At 41.4% G+C, this 20667-nt stretch overlaps 1 protein-coding gene across 3 annotated transcripts in view; it reads left to right on the forward strand.

Annotated features, from left to right (window-relative positions):
• The window catches only part of LOC113025917 (uncharacterized), an 84353-nt gene that overhangs the window by 53092 nt on the left and 10594 nt on the right, over window positions 1-20667 (forward strand). For 2 of the 3 annotated variants that reach the window (XM_080304388.1, XM_080304387.1), the window contains exons 26-37: window positions 5191-5415; window positions 6351-6505; window positions 6784-6995; window positions 8349-8553; window positions 9659-9755; window positions 9881-10109; window positions 12608-12736; window positions 14071-14190; window positions 14739-14823; window positions 15945-16019; window positions 17268-17399; window positions 17554-17712. In XM_080304388.1, coding sequence (XP_080160514.1) covers window positions 5191-5415; window positions 6351-6505; window positions 6784-6995; window positions 8349-8553; window positions 9659-9755; window positions 9881-10109; window positions 12608-12736; window positions 14071-14190; window positions 14739-14823; window positions 15945-16019; window positions 17268-17399; window positions 17554-17712 — 1823 coding nt within the window. Of the gene's footprint in view, window positions 1-5190; window positions 5416-6350; window positions 6506-6783; window positions 6996-8348; window positions 8554-9658; window positions 9756-9880; window positions 10110-12607; window positions 12737-14070; window positions 14191-14738; window positions 14824-15944; window positions 16020-17267; window positions 17400-17553; window positions 17713-18334; window positions 18407-20667 lie in introns of all 3 variants that reach the window. The other variant, XM_080304386.1, reaches the window with a different exon arrangement.

Genomic DNA, 20667 nt, shown 5'->3' on the forward strand with positions numbered 1-20667 from the left:
GCCGCAGGGTGGTTGGTGCCTGCCGTGGTGGTAATCCCCGAACCAAATGGTGGTCACCAGAGGTGAAGGGAGCCACCAGGCTGAAGAAGGAGTCCTATCAGGCTTGGTTAGCCTGTGGGACTCCGGAGGCAGCCGACAGGTATCGACAGGCCAAGCGGAATGCGGCTCGGGCAGTGGCTGAAGCAAAAACTCGGGTGTGGGAGGAGTTCGGAGAGGCCATGGAAAAAGACTTTCGGACTGCCTCGAAGAGATTCTGGCAAACCGTCAGCCATCTCAGGAGGGGAAAGCGGTGCTCTACCTGCACTGTGTATAGTGCTGGCGGAGCGCTGTTGACGTCGACTGAGAAAATTGTCAGGCGGTGGAAGGAATACTTCGAGGACCTCCTTAATCCCACTGACACGTCTTCCGAGGAGGAAGCAGAGTCTGGGGATGAGGGGAATGACCCGCCAATTTCCGGGGGCGAGGTCACTGAGGCAGTTAAACAACTCCTTGGTGGCAGAGCCCCTGGTGTTGATGAGGTCCGCCCCGAGTTCCTGAAGGCTCTGGACGTTGTAGGGCTGTCCTGGTTGACACGCCTTTGCAATGTTGCGTGGAGATCAGGGGCAGTACCTGTGGAATGGCAGACCGGGGTGGTGGTCCCCATCTTTAAGAAGGGGGACCGGAGGGTGTGTTCCAACTACAGGGGGATCACACTCCTCAGCCTCCCTGGGAAAGTCTATGCCAGGGTGCTGGAAAGGAGAGTTCGTCCGCTAGTCGAACCTCGGATACAGGAGGAACAATGCGGTTTTCGTCCTGGTCGCGGAACACTGGACCAGCTCTTCATCCTCTCGAGGATACTTGAGGGTGCATGGGAGTTTGCCCAACCAGTCTACATGTGTTTTGTGGACTTGGAGAAGGCATTCGACCATGTCCCTCGGGGTGTCCTGTGGGAGGTGCTGCGGGAGTATGGGGTGTCTGGCCCATTGCTACGGGCCATTCGATCCCTATACAACCGTTGCAAGAGCTTGGTTCGCATTGCCGGCAATAAGTCGGACTCGTTCCCGGTGGGTGATGGGCTCCGCCAGGGCTGCCCTTTGTCTCCGGTTCTGTTCATAATTTTTATGGACAGGATTTCTAGGCGCAGCCAAGTGGCGGAGGGCTTTCGCTTTGGTGGCCTCAGAATCTCATCTCTGATTTTTGCGGATGATGTGGTTCTGTTGGCTTCATCGGGTGAGGGCCTCCAGCTCGCACTGGAGCGGTTCGCAGCCGAGTGTGAAGCAGCGGGAATGAGGATCAGCACCTTCAAATCTGAGGCCATGGTTTTCAGCCGGAAAAGGGTGGAGTGCCCACTCCGGGTCGGGGATGAGTTCCTGCCCCAAGTGGAGGAGTTCAAGTATCTCGGGGTCTTGTTCGCGAGTGATGGGAGAAGGGAGCCGGAGATCGACAGACTGATTGGGGCTGCAGCTGCAGTAATGCAGACGCTGCACCGGTCCGTCGTGGTGAAGAGGGAGCTGAGTGTAAAAGCGAAGCTCTCAATTTACCGGTCGATCTACGTCCCTACCCTCACCTATGGCCACGAGCTGTGGGTAGTGACCGAAAGAACGAGATCGCGGATACAAGAAATGAGCTTCCTCCGAAGGGCGGCTGGCCTCTCCCTTAGAGATAGGGTGAGAAGTTCGGCCATCCGGGAGGGGCTCAGAGTAGAGCCGCTGCTGCTCCACATCGAAAGGAGTCAGCTGAGGTGGTTCGGGCATCTGACAAGGATGCCCCCTGGGCGCCTCCTGGGTGAGGTGTTCGAGGCATGTCCCACCGGGAGGAGGCCCCGGGGCAGACCCAGGACACGCTGGAGAGATTATATCTCTCGGCTGGCCTGGGAACGCCTTGGTATTCCCCCGGATAAGCTGGAGGAGGTGGCTGGGGAGAGGGAGGTCTGGGCCTCTTTGCTTAGGCTGCTGCCCCCGCGACCCGGCCTCGGATAAAGCGGATGAAAATGGATGGATGGATGGACTTTAACATAACACAAATGTTATGATTTGGCACAAAAATCCTGATTTGTCAAAAATACTATGATTTAGCAGAAATACTATGATTGAGCAGAAGTACTAAGATGTAGTAAAAGTACTTTGATTTAACAGAAATACAATTATGGAGGAGTAATACTTTAAAATGGGAGAAATATTGATACACACTCACACATACACAGAGCGTAAAGGGAAGAGTATTTGTGCCATGGAGTGTTAACAAGAATGTGAGGTCCATATTAGAAAAGCTGGTAAAATCATAAAAGTTTGCAGAATTGTAATAAATGATGAATATGAATTACTGGTCTGTGACAGTGTATTAATTTGTAGGGAAAAAAACATGTTGACCAAGGTGGAATCGAACCCACGATCTTTGGCTTGCAGACCCGTGTCATTACCAACTGCGCCACTGGGAAAGAGAGCAAATTTGGAAAAACAGGGTGATGAGCAGTCAGAATTAGATCGCGGTGAGAGGTGAAAAACACCGTTTTTTGGAGTTACAAAACGTTGTGTAACTCAAAAACTAGGTGGACTAGAAGCATAATTCTTGTACTGGGTGAATCAGCGGACTTTGGTGTACTTTGACTGCGATTTTCATTGCTCTCTGTACATCTGTCGCTGAGATATGACGAGAGAAGAAACGGCAGACCTCAGATATGATTGGCTGGCTGGGAAGCCGTGCAGGCCCTGATATGTGCATTTGAATGTCTCAATCCTCACAGAGGATTGGCTGCCTGGGGACATGGCAGAAATATATAGAAATAGTATGATTAAGCACAAATCCTATAAAAAGCAGAAATACTGTAATATGACAAATCACAAATATGGACACATATGGAAACACACATGCACAGAGAGAGACACACACAAGATCCAATTCAGTCAACCAGTCTAAATATATTGAATTTGAATCTTACAATGAGATCATCCCATTAAAAGGCTTTCTCTCTCTCTCTCTCTCTCTGTAGCACACACACACACACGCACACGCACACACACACACAGGGAGAGAGAAGCAAGTTTTCAGTCAAGCAGCCTGGGAGCTGCTGAATTTGAATCCACCAATCAGAGAGGCTGTGCACTTTTTCCCGCCAAAACAGGTGCACGCAGCACAGAGAGACACAGGATTTTTTCTCATAATGACGACTCCCCTCAAACAAATGACTATAATTTCCTAACCGTAGGGGCTAGAACGGTCATTCTTACACCGTTTTGTTCAGAAGAGATGGGGGAATCTTAAAGTGTTGACAATTTATCATTAAAATATGAATTATTAAAGATATTTGACTTCTAATGCACCATAACTAAGTAGAGCAAAGCAAAAACTGCCTTGACTTGCCCTCAAACAACGCTTTCTAACTCTAAATCTATTTGGAGTATCAATATTATTCTTTCATCGTAAGAGACAGCAGGCTTTGGTGAACAATCATGGAAATTTTCAGGTCTCTGTGGAAATCCATTAAAAAGATATGATGAGAGAAAAAAGTGGTTCATTTCCAGAGTTTGAAATCTGAAGAAATCTGAGCGAAGGACGAATTTCCTACCCTCAAACAAGTCTAACTCATTTCAGAACGGTAATAGGTGAGAAAGAAATTCTTGAATTGTGAGCGTCAGGAGTGTCTGAAGATATACTGGGACAAGCCTCATGTCTTAACTTTGCTTCGTTAAGGAGATATGACAATTCGAAAATGCCTCTCATTACAGAAATCAAGCGGTGATTTTGAACAAGCTCTCCATTGAGTTTATATGGAGAGTTTTCCGACTTTGTGTTGGTCTGAGGAGATTTGCCAAAATTCTATAAATTCCACAACAATGATAGTGACATTTTCAGAAAGCCAGCAAAAATACCTACGTTTTGATGTATAATTTGTGGAAGTTGAGTGAAATTTTAGCAAGTAGCAAGAAGTTGTTCGGACATGAAGAGAAGACTGCGAAACCTTCAGTGGCACACTGGAAGCCAAGTGCATAGCAACCATAACAACGCATGTATTTTGTGAGAAATCACAATTTTGCAACTCAAAACTTTAAGAGGCATAAAAGTAAAACGGTAAAAGATTTGAAAAAGCTGATTTATACCTGAATAGCCCAATAATTTGAGAACATTTTAAAGTTTGAATGGTTGTTCTACGTAAAAATATGAGGAAGTAGTTAAGTTTCAAAAACAAGCAAATTTTAGCAGAATTGCAAAGTTTCCCATTCATTTCAAATTAAAGGAAAAACGCTTAATATTTTAAAAAGTATAATAGTGAAAAATACCAAAAGACATAGCTGTCATTAGCAGAAATCGCAGAATAGTTTAAAATTTGAACGGTGAAAATCGGCTGAAAATTGTGGAAGTAGATCCACGGCGAAAAGTGTACGGAAACACCAAGAAGGAACTCAATAGTGTGGATGCTTAAAGCATCCACACAATTAACATTTAAAACTGGCAACCGATTCCATTAATTCATCTACTGAGGTGATAGTTTATGTGACAATAGCATCCTTTACGTATATACAATCTAAAGTGCTCTGTAAACTGCTACGAAAAAGGGCCTAGGTAAATGCAGTCCATTTATGTTTTAATGTTATTGCATAGAGGTATGATACCAAAAGATAAATGGTGGTTGTAATGATTATCAGTGATGATCACGATGATCACAATCCAAATTTACAGATATCTTATATTTAAAGGAACTGTATTCCAGCAATAAACACTTTAATTTATCAATTATGCAAAGTCATAATTTACTGTAACTGTACCTCCATGAGTCAGCTTTTGAAATAGTGAGTATGAAAAGATGACCTCAGACATAGAGACACCTGTATTAAGCCACCGGTATAATGCAGGAGAAGCAGAATCGGGATCTCTTTCAAATCTTTTCACATCATTCTTGCTGAGCATTGCTGCAGATCACTCGTTCTCTCCTGTCATATCCAGACAAGCAAATGAAAAGAGCGCCTACACAGTCAATTGATGTCTTCTTTATGAATAGCATAAACCATGAGCGGGCAAACCAGATCAATTCAAAACACTGCTGAACAAACAGCACATGAATAATCTGTTCCCATCTCATAGAGCTGGAGGATTTCCCTGACGAAAGTCCAGTCTTTGTGTTTTTTTTCTTTCTGTCGTGTTTTATTAATGTTTAAATGTGTGTTGATAAAGTAAAGTTTACATGTTCTTAATTTATGGCACCATGTAACTCAGCTTCCTGGTGAGTTTCATGGTGGATGCTCGAGGGGGCTCCATGCGAGGCAGCAGGCACCATGGACTACGAGTGATCATCCCTCCCCGAACCTGCGCTGCACCGACGCGCATCACTTGCCGTCTCGTTAAACCCCAGAAACTGACCACGCCTCCTCCACTAGTGGAGGGCGAGGGCCTCGCTAGCCGGATCATCTCCCTGGGGCCGTCCAGTATGCAGTTCCTTGGGTAAATCAGACCTTTCTTTGGTTTATTAACTGTATTTGATCGTATTTGACTGTGCATTTACAGTCAAAGCAAAATACTTTTGTGTGTATTTGAGTGCCTATATGTGCATGTATTTGCGTGGCTCTTAATAGACATGACATGTCCAAGACAAGTTCAGTGATTGTGCCATTTAATGGACAAGACTAGATCATGATGGGGTATTTATAGGAAAATAGTCATTTAAGCAGTTTAAAACTAACCTATCACAGTGTAAAATTACAGAGAATATGGGGATCATCTACGGTACAAATTATCTTAAAAATATTTTTAAAAATCTTCAGAAAGTATTGTACACAAAGGACTAGGTTGAAAACCAATGCTGAAAGGTCCAGAGTCATGCTGGGATGATGTATCAAGCATTTCTGAAAACCATTGTGCGTGAGCACTGGTCATTTTTATTGTACAATATTAAAATTCTAACCATGCAAGGAGAAACATAAAAAGCATTCATAAACATGTCGTCTCTGGACATCAGCTCATTTAAAGAGGACCAGGTCTGACCAATCAAGTGGCAGAGGTTTTTTAGAAGTCACACATGTTGCATCTTCTAAGCTGTGAACATGCACTTCAAAAGGCTGTGTATTAGTGCAAATGGCATTGATAACTTGTACTGTTAATGTTAGTCTGGGCTCTGAACCAGCTGGCCTGTAGTTCAGAGTCATCAATTAGAATGTTTTGGCACACTGTGAAATAAAATAATACCGCAGAGCAGACCTCAGTCTGATGAGTACCAAACCAGGCAAGTAGGGAAATGCATTTGACTTTCAAAACTACAGCATTTAGTCTTCTCTGTTCCCCAAAACCTATAGATTGTCATTAAAAGACGAAGAAAAAGAAGATAAAATATGCACCTCTCCTACCTTTTTCTAAAAACCTTTCTGACATTTCATTCACAGACCAGTGATAGTAGAAATCCCTCACTTTGCCTCACTGGGACGAGGAGACAGAGAGCTTGTGGTGCTCCGCAGTGAGAACGGCTCGGTCTGGAAGGAACATCGTAATCGCTATGGCGACGAAGTACTGGAAACTATTCTGAATGGCATGGATGAAGGTTAGTGGGATTGTAATGGATGTCGCCTGTCAGGGAAACCTTGAGGGGTTGTATTAATCTTGATGTATGTCCCTGGAGTTACAGAAGACAAGCATAGGAAGGTTTTTTTTAAACACAGAAGCTGCCTCCGCAGCATCAGACAGGCTTTATTCCCACAAAGTGTTCATTTAAGACTGAAATTTTCAGCTAGACATGTATCCTAACACCTACCATTACCCTCTTTTTCTTTCCTCTTTATCTCTTTTCTCTGCTTATCTCCACTATTTCACCTAATATAGACTTGGAGAGCCAAGAGGAGCTGGAGAAGAAGAGAATCCGTCGAATGATCTCCACTGACTTCCCCCTCTACTTTGCAGTAGTGTCTCGCATACAGCAGGAGAGTGATCTCATTGGTCCAGAGGGCGGTCGGCTGACCAGTAAGCTGGTCCCCCAAGTTGAAGCCATCTTCCCTGAGACTGCTGTCACCAAAAGAGTGAGGCTGGGACTGCAGGTGAGAATATGAATTGAAAAGAGGCTTTGCACATGTACACTTTTCATAATTGCTTGATTGTTCAACACAAAAACAGATGTTCAAATGAGAAAACAACCAAGACTGTGCCAACATGTTTACCTCTGGCCTCATTTTCTGTTTGTGCTGCTTTCAGTCTACGAGTTCAGATTTGACAGATTTCATGCCATGAAGTTGATGTTATGTGTGTTTGACCAATGAGTCTGAAAATGCTTGAGTTTTGCTATCAGTCATGGAGACCTGATGCGAGACGTGAAGAGGCAGACTGATTTATTTCAGTACTATAAACCTTAATGCTAGAAGAAAGGTCATCACTTGTCATTTGAGATATCCCATCAAATAGTAAATCTATATTTCATTCAGTGTTTTGTGATGTAGCATCAGTTATTATTGGTATTACTGTAAATCATGTACATTTTTTAAAGTAAATTTCTCTTGCCTTGCACTTCATTGTGATAAATTTGCTTTGGTTTATTCAATGAAAATGTAAAAAAAATACATCTACTTCACAAAATAGAGCTGTAACAAACAGTGATATCAAACCGATAGGAAGAAGATTTTCTCAGTTTTTAAACACTGTCAATAAGAATTTCATTGATAGAATAGGTTAATATAGAAAAATTATATACTTTATTAGAACATTTTCAAAATTTGCCTGACCTTTAAGAAGCATCTCTGGTGTTTGCAACACGTGGTGTCTGCCCTGCCAAACAGGAGCTTCTGGCAAATGTATGACTGGCTGTTACTCATCCAGACCTCTGCAGACACCCGTCTGGGAACTTGGCACACACTCATGCTGACTGATCTCTTTTCACACTACACCTACATTTGGCTTTGTTTTCCACAGCAGAAAGATTATGAAGGATTATGGCTTCTTCATTTCTGTTGCTTGGTCACTTGAGTGTACATCGTTTACGTTCTTTGTCATGGCACTAATGTTATGTACGTAAGAAGATTGCATGAGTTTTACTTTGGCTACGCTCGTCTGTTTTCCTTTTTATCCAGCCATTCGTCACTCCTCAGTTCCCCGATTTAAGTTGTGAGCCACAGTGACCAAGCTGATGCACTGATCTGAGTTTATGAATTTGTTGCATGTGTGAGTATGATTGGGAATTTGAAGTTTTAGCCTATTGCACATTTGCTTTTATGGTTTATGGTTTGTTTTCCTTTTTTAAACATTTTGTTTTAATTGTTTGTTGATCCTTGTGGAGTTTCTGTTATGTTTTATTTGTGCTTGAGTTTATCTTTTCCATTCTCCATGTATGCAGCCTTCTCCTCCTGTCTTTTCGTCATGTCCTCAGTGTCCCTTTTTTGCCATTAACACTTTAACATCAGGCACAACCAATCCCTGATGAACTGCTGACCAGGCAGCTTGGTAACCAGGCCACCTTCAGCCCAGTGGTTACCATCGAACCTCGGCGACGCAAATTTCACCGTCCAATCGGATTGCGGATTCCTTTACCACCGTCGTGGAGGGAGAGCCCTCGTGATGCTGGCGAGGGTGATACCACCAGCTTGCGTCTTCTCTGCAGTGTCATTGGTAGGAATAACTTTACAGAGTAATCCCTTTTTATATTTTGTTTTTTCTTGTAACAAACATGAGATACCTAGGATTGTATTCAGGAATTATTACCTTTCTCATTAGGGTACAAACAAAATGATCTGCCACCAGATTATATATTTTTTTGTGTTAAGCAGTTTTATTTACCAATTTGACTTTTTAGAGTAACCTTAAAATGACTCTTTATGGTGGTGAAGGGGAAAATTTGAAATACTGGGGCAAAGAAAATCAGAGCACCAATTCACTAAAATGGACCCTAACAAAACTGATTGATGGCAGTGGACACGTGGGTGTACTTCTGACTCAAACATCACAATATAAAAGGCTCTAATCTCCTGTTTTAATATGCAAAGCAGGGGTCATACATGGAGATGTACTTCTCAAAACAAACATGGCAGCAAAAGAGGAAAGTCGAAAAAATACCATACCAGTCTAAATTCGACTTAAACTGTATTTACATTATGTGAGTTTGAGCCGTCTCTGGAGAAAGACGACCAACATAAAAGGATATTTCTGAGTACTCAACTGGTAATCAAGTAAAAGCAAAAGCAGCATAAAATTACGTGCAAAGAATCTTGTCAGACGGAAATAAACATGCACATTAACAAAATGATTGAGATTCCAATCATGTCTCTGTGTAAGTTGTGTCCTCCATCTGTTAAAGCTGAGCCAAGGAGGACACAGGAAGCAGACAAACAGCAGAGGAACAACAGCTGTCTGTCTTAGCCTTGATTCAGTTGCTTTTATCATTGTAAGACAATTAAATTTTCATGCAGCAGACTAGAAATATTTCTCAAGTTTATCAGATCAATGTCATATAGTGTGGACTTCAGTGTGTGGGAGTCATTACAGGGAGTAGTGAAAAAATGACCAACAAAACTGCCTGGAAGTCATACAAAAGGGACGCTAAACAAATGATGCAAAAAGGAGAAGCCAGGATACTGGATGTATATATTCAAAAAGACAGTCACTAGATAATCGATAATAGGTGGGAGACCTAACAAAGAAAGGAAATAAAACTGATGAAGGTCCAACTTAGACAACATAATGGGACAGTTTTTCCAACACTTGCACATCAATCCAGGTGGAACAGCACCAGCTCAGTGGGAGGACATCACTGGAACCACCAAGCTGATGTACGCCAACAACTGTGCCAATTTTACCACCAATGTGTCTGCAAGGTGAGCTCAGTAAACACCTGTGCAAGCATGTTCCCAGTCAACTTTTTTTCCTGCACTCTTGCACACGTCTGGATTTAGATCCAGCTGGTTTGTTTAATTCTTCTCTGTTCTCCTGCTATATCCAGATTCTGGCTGGCAGACTGTCCACGTACGGCGGAGGTGGTCACCTTTGCCAACCTGCTGTACAGGGAGCTAATGGCAGTCCCATATATGGCCAAGTTTGTTATTTTTGCAAAGATGAATGAGGCACGTGAGGGACGCCTGCGTTGTTACTGCATGACAGATGACAAGATGGACAAAACTCTGGAGCTGCACGAAAACTTCACCGAGGTGGCCCGTAGTCGAGACATTGAGGTGCGCACAGGGGCAAGGCCACAGAAAGCCAGCTTATTAAGGAGCGCAGTTGAACATGTGATTCGTTTTAAGTTCTCTAAAAAGTGGCGGCATCGTGGTGTGGTGGTTAGCACTGGTTCCTCAGACCAAGAAGGTCCTGGGTTTGAATGATGCTGTGTAAAGCAGGGGTCCCCAACTAAAATAACAGGAGGTTCACTACCTCCATCATCCAATCAATCTGGGTTCCGAACACTTTAAATGACCCAACAAAATTATTTTCTTTCATTTCTATTTAACATTTAATTAACAATATAGACTTTTGCCTTGTAACTACTGATCAATTATTCATATGCCATTAAATCATCTGCTGAACCGAAAAGTGTAATCCAGTTCAAGTACTAATATTAAACAAAAAACTATTTAACAATAAAATCATGCAATAATCTTTACCACATCTATTGCACATAACCCAACATTAAGGTGTCTTGATGCATGCTCAATCATCCAGGTAAATCCAAATCAAAAAAGTTGTTTCTGTTCATCTGGACGAACCGTTTTCAGTGGGAGAAACATTTCATTACTCATCCAAGTGACTTTTGAAGAAGAATGGGAAAAGGGAAAGACCACCTTTGAATCGATGAGCGAGCCTAAGGGTACATCTTTCGCTATCTTACAACGCTGTGATTGCAGCCATTCCCCAACTCTCTGTGAATGGTACTCATGGCCATTGATCAATGGTCTTTGATCAATGGGCTTTGATCAGTGGTTGTTAATCAATGGTCATGACAATTTGGATTTTAATGATTAAGAAACTGACCTCACAGCCCATTGTTCATTCAGTGGGCTAGTCATTGTGCAAAGGTACTGTTTGTAACGTTGGGGAAACCTGCAGTCAGCTGACACTAAAAAAATCAGTTGGATGACTGAAAACACTACATCCAGATGAACAGAATAAACTTTTTGGGACAACATTAAGGTGCAAACAATTCACCTAAAAAAACCCTCAATTTTCAGGAAAATTAAGAAGTGCTTTAAAACGGTGCAGTAAATATGTTTGACAAACTCAACACCATGTAACTTAAAACATACTGCAAAACAGTGCTGGCTCTCACTTCAGTGAGAGAAATTTGCATGTACATTTGCAGCTAGCATTTTAAAATTTGGGTGAAATGGGGTCAATGCAGTTCTTAAGCATGCATGCAAATGTTCATTAGTCAGCTGTGAGCGAATTTTGTCCATTCATCTTTAAATGTCAGATAGTCCACTATACATGCTTTTGATAAAGCCATCTTTTTTTACTCATTCAACTGTGCACCGCCAAGTCATCATTCTACTGTCGGCAAGTGCAAGCTCCCAAGCTGTAACTTAGCAACCTGTGTTGAAGGGCCCGCATTGGTTGTTCTTCTTTAGCGTTTTTTTTGGTGGTTGGTGGTGCAATACCGCCACCAGCTGGCTTGGAGTGTGGACTAGAAAGTCACTGATCCACATAGCTGCCCATCACGCCTGTTCAAAAGTTAGCCATGGCAGCCGGCAGGAATAAAATATCTAGCTACATAGTAAATGAGGAAATGCTTTGCGGTCTGGGGGAAAACCCTCTCGGGGTCCGGTTTGGGTCTGGAGACCGGGGGATGGAGACCCCTGGTGTAAAGTTTGCATGTTCTTCCTCCCACGGTCTGAAGACATGAATATGTTGAATTGTCCTAAAGTATGGGTGTCTGTCTCTGTGTGTTAGCCCTGAGATGGATCGGTGACCTGTCCAGGGTATACCTGTGTTGTTCCAAAAAGTGATTGCCTGCCAAAAACTGATTTCCAATGTTTCCGTGTATTTTTAATGTGTAATATCTTTACGCATGTTGGTAAATAGACTACAAAGGGGTTATATATAGAATTAAAAAATTATCTGTTTTTTCAAGTATCTTTATAACTCTGTGTTATTGTACTTACCGGTACATTATAACCAATCCGGTCCTTTATCCCCACTTAAAGTATTTTTACAGAACTATTGTAATATTTGCTGCCATTTCTGCTGTCCAACTTAATCTTACAAAATACATTTTTAATGTTAATGAGATTTTTTTTAACTGCATAAATAAAGGTTCTATAAAAGTCGCTGCCAAAAACTGATTGCGGCTTCTACCTTGTTACACGAATGTTGTTTGTGGTCATCCATGAGGGATGCATTTGACATACTGTATGTTTCACATATTATAGCACAACAAGTTACTTAAAGCAGTTTAAATACGAGCAATCAGTTTTTGGCAAATACCAGAAATCAGTTTTTGGCAGACAATCACTTTTTGGCACAACACCTGCTTCTTGCCCTTGTTTTTGCCATTTTTGTTATAGATTGCATTTGCTGCACCTAGAAAGACAATGGATCATTCTTTTGTTTGGGTTTTTTGGGTACAGCGTATTGTATCATGAGAAATCTGCATAAATTCCCTATGAACGAGTGCTTGTGAAATGTTATTAGAAAAAAAGCAGTTCCATTTTTCCCTTTTATGTTATATTTTCCACAGCTAATGGAGGGCATGCCTCTCTACCTGGAGTGTTCCGGGAACTTGGTGCCCATTCGGAAGGCCACTCAGCAGCCTCGTAGCTTCAGCTTCCAGGCCTTCCGAGATAACAGACTGCCTGTCTCTGTCAAGGTCTGTCCCTAGCTGCTTGTTCATATGTCTGCTTCTTTATCACTTGCTACGTGTTGCTACAGTATTGTGTGTTTGTTTGTGTGTGTGTGTATACATGTGCAAAAGTGTGTGTTGTTTAGTTTTTGGATACAGTATGTCAAGGACCTTCTCACCAGTTATTTACACTCATGAGCACCTGCCGATGACTCAAACACTGCGTTCATATGGTGGTTTTTGTGTTTGCTTTTCACTCTCATATCAGTGATGTAAACACGTAGGTAATAGTACAGTCCTGTGCTCACTCTGCAATCATTGCATATTAAACACAGCAGTATAATTGGTGCACTATAATTGCAATATGCTACCTTTTTTCATAGAGTTGAGAGATATTCCAGGCAGTAAAGTTAAGATAAACATTAGAAATATTGGAATGTCAGGTTGTTCATCGGATCTCGGGATTCTCAGTTTCTTCAGTTAGCTTTTGGCATGGTGTGTCATTGTGAGTCCTTTTGTTCTTTTTTCATTTTCATTGTGCTTTGTTTGTTTGAAATGTAAAGGTAATAAAAACCAGCAATCTGATTTGATAGGGTGTTTTTGTTTTGTGTTTAAGTTCTTTATCAAATGCATCATAATTTCATCTCTTTTTATTCCACATTACATTGATGACTTGTGTATTTGTTCTTCTATTGATCGTATATGTTATATATTGTGTGTACGAGCCGTTCCATGCCTGTCCCGTGACCATATTTATGTAATTTCCATATCACTGTTTTTCCGTTCATCTGTGTCTGTCGATGTGATAAGTCAAGTATTGTTCAGAATCAGCTTGATGAATACTGGTAGCCAAGCAACAAACAACTTACCTGTCTAGCTGTCAACTCTCTTGGGTAATTGTTTGCATGTCCTGTGACTCCTTCACTTTCTTTGCCTGCCTTCCTATCTTGCGGCCTTGCCTGTCTGTATGTGTCTGTCTCACTGTCTCTCTTTCTCTCTCTCACGGTCACTCTGTAACTGTCTGGTCTGACAGATGTCCAGGTAAAATGTGCAGGTAAATCTCTCCCTCTTGCCTGCCTGTGGACTGCTTCCATCCCTGTTTCCCCCTGCTTCTCGTCCCATGTTACTGCGCCACATGCTCAGGACAACTGTTAAGGGATCTAGTGCTCTTTTTGATTTTTTTTTCTTCTTCTTGCCCATCTTATCTTCCTCTATTCTATCTTTTCTGCTCAATTTCTCTTCCCGCTCTTCTCTGCTCATCCTTTTCTGTCTTTCCATTCTCCTCCTTTCCCTCACTCCACATTATTCTATTCTATTTTTCTTTCTTCGTCTCTGTCTACCTGTTTTCTGTCTATGTTTAGGTCAGAGACAGTAACAAGGATGCCTCCGGGTTTTTGTCTTTTCTGCGGAAATGCACCAAGTATGAGGACACACAACACGTACTGTGTAACCTTAATATAACCATGCCACCTTGTGTCAAGGTAAGAATTTGGTAGCAAACATGCACACATAATAAATAGAGATGATAAAAAGAAAGATCACGCACTGTGACCTTATCTCGATAGATGGTCATTTTTTTCAGGTTGTTCTATCAGACTGGGGCTTGTCCAAAATATATGTGTGTGTTACATATATTATTATGTATTATATGTAATATTTGCGCTTATTAATTTTGTATAGACAAAAAGAGATTCCATTAAAAAAATAAATGTACAATAATACAACTGAAGCAGTATAACATTACACAGTATCAGTTAATCCTTTTGACAAAGGGTTTACTCTTGGACTGACAGGCTACCTTAAAGGTATGGAGACTCCTTATTTTAAAGGTTTAAAGTGTTTTAATCTAGTCTACTGCATTTTACCTGGATTACTATTTTAATATCAACCATTACTTTGCCAGGAGTCTGTCTGAAGTGCTACATCTGTCTAATGTTACATGGGTCAAACATGGTGACATGGGTGTTTGTTAAAAGTTCAAAAGTTCTGTGTAAGGCGATTAATTATTGTAATTCTTTCAATTTTTTAGGTTGTTGGAAGTGAGGAGCGCAGACGAACTTTAACCCCTCTTGCTTTGAGAGAACGCTACAGTGCACTGAACGAGCCCAGCGTGGGTAAGTCCTTCAATGCTTGACCGTCAGCCCTCTCCGAATATACACACAGTGGAGATGGGCACTGAATGTTGCACTGCCACTTTACCCACAACCCTGCTTCTTACTCTGCCCTCTCTATTTTCCTGTCTCGTGTGCACGCATGGCACAACAACTGAGCCTTGGATGCAATGTACTGCTCTACAGTATCCCACTAAGTTTTTTGCAGTGCAGTTAGTGGAAACATATTGAATGTGCAGCCACAAGATGAGGAGTCGCCCCCAACATGACCTGAAATGGCTCCATGGCACATGGCAATTTAGCCTTTTTCTGTCCTGAGTGTCCTGGTAGCTGTGACAATCAATGAATGACTTCTGTGGTTGGTTTTGCATGGCGCTGGTGTCTCCACTGCGATTTCCAATGGCATGGCAGCAGATACTGTTAGCATTAGCACTATAGCTTAGCACTGAGAATGGGCAGGACCTCGCAGTGGAGCAAGACAGATGAGCCCTTATACTGGCCTGTGGTAACTAAAGAGAGTCAAGATGACCATTCTGATTGGTTTAAATGGTGCTGATGGCGAGTGAGGGTGAATGGATAAAGGCCTTTTCTGTCTATCAAATACACAGCGCTGCTATATTGCACCTCAGTCTCTATTTAATGGTTACTGAATGCTACTGTGGTTAGCAGGAATAGCACCTGAATGAACCCCAAATTATGACCTTTCCTTGTCAAATGATGTCCTAACCCTGAGAATTATATGGGTAAAAAAAACACTGTTGTTGGTATTGCTTATTTCCTCCAACAGAGCAGTGCTTTTGTCAAGGTACGTATTGAAACTTAACTGTCTTTTAGGTACAGATGATGAATTGGAATAACAAGAAGAAAATGAGTCAATACTAGCCACCTCTTAATAACATTTGCTTCAACACTATCAAGTCTAAAAAGAGTCTTAAAAAAGTCATAAAAAGTCTAAAAAATTCATCCCAATTAAAAAAAATATTTTTTTCCACACATCAATATCTGTTTGACTTCCCAAATACGTTTTTGTGTAAAACAGTATACTATTAGGTCATTGAAACATCTTTTACTTGTGTGCTGTATTACATGTTTCTAAACTGTGTGTGTGTTTTTTTTCTCATTAGCCACAGTGAATGCCATGGAGAGGACTGAGCTCAAAATCAACATCATATCCGAACAGCTGGGTTTAAGCTGGGCAGGTTAGTCACACTGGATACTGTACAATCTGTATATAAAATGGATATATAGCCATTTGAAAAAGAAATTCAAAGCCACATTGTGAAAAACTAAATGCACCCTGATTGCTTCAATAGAAAATAGCTACAAAGTTGGACCATGCAATGCTTATAAAAACTGCAAAAAAAAACAACCCAAGAGCACCATCTCAAACTCTACAGGCCTCAGTTGGCAGTTGTTAAATGTTAAAGTTCATAATAACACAATTAGAAAAACACTAACGGGCTCAGGTTTGCAAAGTTACATTTGAATAAATGTCCTTTAGACAAACGAAACCAAAATGGAGACATTTGACCGTAATGTACAAAGCTACGTTTGGTTGAAACCGACCACAACAGATCAGCACTAACACCTTATAGCAGCTGTTATAACTCCTCTATATGCCTATATGCCTATATATATGTATGTATATATATATATATATATATATATATATATATATATATATATATATATATATATATATATATATATATTCACACCAGTGTGTGAATGCGAGAGTGAATGAATAGTGGCATTGTAAAGCGCTTTGTGTGCCTTGAAAAGCGCTATATAAATCCAATCCATTATTATTATATGTATATGAATCACATATGAGGCTATCAATGGTTCCTGTTAGTTTAGAAAATTAGGAAAAACACGTATAAGGGCAGGATTATGTTGTAACAGACACATCACTACTGTATTAGTGTACAGAGTTCCTCGGTTTCTCAGACGGATCAAAGAGTCGCTTATCACATACTGTTTGAAAACATCAAGATGGCAACTGAGAAAAGAACAGTTATTAACCAGTGGGTTAATGAGTCCTGGCTAGGTACATCTTTTAGATCCGGTCTATGATGTAGACCACTAAACCGAATATTAAGGAAACCCCTGCCAGTTGTTATTCGTCCAGATCAGAGATCCGACTTATGTTTGTCCTTCCCGTAGACCACACCACCGATGACCAGCAGGAGCCCACGTCTTGCTGTTTTGTGTTATGCTCCAACCCAATTATTTGGATTTAGCAAGTTTCTCATTATCAAAGTCTCCCATCCAAGTTGGTGACTAAGAACGAGCAACAGCTTTTACTAATATATCACAAATCTGCAGGTGTGCCATTATACTTAGATTATTCACTTCATCTGTGAGTGGTTATACAGTAGTATTTTGGACTTAGTTGTATAAATATGTGCTTTATGTTTCTTTCTATTCTTAACTGTGTCCATTAGAGTTAGCACGAGAGCTTCAGTTTGGTGTGGACGACATCAATAGGATCCGTGTGGAGAATCCAAACTCCTTGCTGGACCAGAGCTCTGCCCTGCTCAACCTGTGGGCCAGCAGAGAGGGCAAAAGGGCCAAGAGTAAGTTAGCACTATATCCCTTTAAAATTCAGACCAAACGATTAAAACTTTGACTAGTGCAAATATTTCTGTGTCGGGGCATCCTTATCTGTGCATGTGACAGATATTTAAAAAGAAAAGTTGAGTGATAAATCGTGGAACCTTTGCCTCTCAGTGGAGAGCCTCTACTTTGCTCTGAAGAACATCGATCGTGCAGATATTGTAACCTCTTTGGAGGGTCAGGCTCCGCAACCAGCACCTGGTTCTTCAGAGGAGGGCGCCTGTCGGCTTGGTGACCGCGACTCCACTCTGTTGTCCCCCAGTGTCATTAATGGTAAGATACAGGAACACATTAAACATCCTACACACAGGACATATAAGAAGGGTCAGTTCAACATTTTTTTTTAACAAATTACCTCTTTACGGTTAATTAGCAAAGATATGCTGTGCCTTAATTTTGTATTTTGTATTGTTAAATAGATTGACTTCTCTAGCTACATGTGTTGTAATTACAGAAAACAAAGGGTTCAATACTTTTTATGTTTATTGCAAGACTGATGTTCTCATGATGGTTTGTAACCGTCAGAAATGGAAAGTTTTCAGGAATTTCCTGTTCAAGAAGACTTTAGAGGCAACAATAATGAGAGGCTCAATTTACTGTGCAAGTGCAGTATCTGGTGTACTTGGTCATTTCCAAATAGATACATCCACAAAATATCAGGAAATGCAGATGTAAATGGAAAAAACACGGTGGGACCCCACAAAAAGTTGCAGAAAGCATAGAGCGGAAATTATTTCCTAAAAAAAGTCTTCACTGCCAAAAATCAGAGACTAAATTCTTCAGCCCAAGAAGGTGAGGCTTTTATTCTCATTTACTTTCCACCTCTGAAAACCCCTCCTTGCCTTCTCTGAGTCTGGGTAACAGCCACTTTACCTTGTCTCTGTTGCCCCACAAGAGATCACGGACACAAGGCCATCGCGCCTAGTGCGCAAGCCACGTGTTATTAGACCCCCGTTTTTCAGAAGGGGTAAGTTGAAGGGAACTTGGGTTGCATGGTGGTTTGCTGCTCATGACCTGTAGTGCACATGATGATGATGATGATGATGATGAAACCAATGATAATGATTCTCAAATACCATTTTTGAGGTCTCAGGAATGGTGTCATTCTTCCACCATGAAGCAAGCTTTTTGCAGCATGCAGTAACACCGCCTCTCCTCACTGGGGCACACATCATTTTATTTTCATTTTTTTAATTTATTTTTTACTTTTTCTTTTTACGTTACACTTTTTCACACCTCATACTTGAGCCCTAAACATGATGCCATTTATTCTTCTGACTCAATATGAGAAACGAGGATAAGTCACTTTTTCTGACAGGGGTTTAAGTCGTCTGCAAAACAGCCAACAGTTAACGTATGGGTAACGTTCGAGATTTTATAGATTACATGTGGGTGTATGTGTGGCTCTGCGCGCGTGTGTGTACACATACATGCACGTGTGTGTGCATACACGCCCTTATGTGTCCTGTCTGGGATGGATACACTAGTCAAAAGTGGCGCTGGTGCACAGATGACAGTGTGCTCTGGGCCTCCATACCTTGTTTCTGTCCCTGCCTCTTTCTTTCTCTTTCTTCTGTCTGAGAACAAGATAAAATTTCACCTGTCACGTTGTGCTTGATCGACAGCAGACATTGGTCCCCAGCGACAATGTCTTCTTGCAGTCTTGAAATTTTGTCTTTTCCTCGGGATCCTGTCCTACTTTCTGTCTTTTTTTTTCTCTGAACCTGTAACATGTCATATCTGCTGCCCAGCTGCCCCGCTCCTCCTCGTCCTCCTCCCTTCTCTTGCTCTTCTTCCTCCTCACAGCTCTTCCTGTCCGACCTCTGACCTCATATGACCTCATGTTGACCTCTGGGCCTCCTCTTCTCTTGTCATCTTATTTTCCCGCGCTCCTCCCTCGTTCAGTCGAGTGGGGACCCTCTCCTCCTCTTTAAAACAGCTCTGTGTGTGTACTACAGTTTGTGCATGTGCATGCTGCATGCTTTGCTGTTCCAATATCTGTGTGTGTGTGTGCATGTGTGCACGTGTGTGTGTGTGTGTTTCAGACTTATTTATTCAAAGTAAGTCAAGTAAAAATGACATCATATAGCCGAGCTTGAAATTTATTCATACTTTTTCTAGTTTTCTTCCAAGATTATAGAGAGTAAGTTCAATATTTTAGTTACACAAAAATATTTTAAAATTCATTTTAACCCCAACACAAGATGGCCATTTGTAAAGGTGTGCGTGGGTGTGTGTGTTTGTGCGTTTGAGCACAGAGTTTCTTGAACAGAATAACGTTTGCTGTTTGTGACATCTTTTATGTGCATGGCATGCTTTCAATGTATGACGTTTTCTTCACAGTGTAAAATATTTTCTCTGTTCATGGATGTATTTCAGTCTTTTATTTAACGCTATATTAACAAACAAATGTTTTCTTTTTCTTTTTCCTGTAAAATAAATGGTGTGTGTTTTTTAATGCTACGCTATAACACATGGTCAGCTGCATAGCACATAATGCTCAACATACAATGTTGCTGTGGTGGTCTTCATTCATGGGCAAAATAATCACATGTTTGGTAAGTTACAATTTGAGTGGTTTAACACTTAACCATTGTGTAGTTGGTTTGGCAGTTACTATATGTAAAATTAAAAGAGCTAAATCCAGTAACCAATGAAAAAAAATGCCATGAATTATCTATAACTAAATTTTCTATGCAGTATTTTTTTGCCCAAGTCTGATGATGGCCTTGCTGCTAACATTGTGTGAACGTTATTTGCCAGCAGGGATTCTACTGTGAGGTGTGTGTTGATTCTGGTGTGTATGGTTTTTTTGTACATCCGAGCGTCACCTGTGAGCTAAAAGTGTGTGTCCTCCTTGTGTGTTTTTAAATGAATGCAGTGTTGTGCGTTTATACATGTATGTGTGCGTGTGAGTGTGTGTTTGCTGTGGTAAAGTGTGCTGTGTAGTGCTCTTCTCTTCTGTTTCTTGTACCATGAGATTCTCCGTGGAGTTTATTTGTGCTTCACTACATTTTGTGCCTTTGACACCTGTGTGAGTGTGTCTGTGTTTCAGCAGCAGGAGTGAAGGGAAGGGCTAACCCACATTCATCTAACTCATTCTAACTCTCATTCTAATTTTGATTCATTCCCTCCTTGCTCACCTCATTCTGATGCCACCTCTGATCATTCTGGCCCTGTACCATCCCAGAAACACACACATGTGTACCCACACAATGGACCATTGTT

Source organism: Astatotilapia calliptera, chromosome 7 (assembly GCF_964374335.1).
Source record: "Astatotilapia calliptera chromosome 7, fAstCal68.1, whole genome shotgun sequence".
Taxonomy (NCBI): Eukaryota; Metazoa; Chordata; class Actinopteri; order Cichliformes; family Cichlidae; genus Astatotilapia; species Astatotilapia calliptera.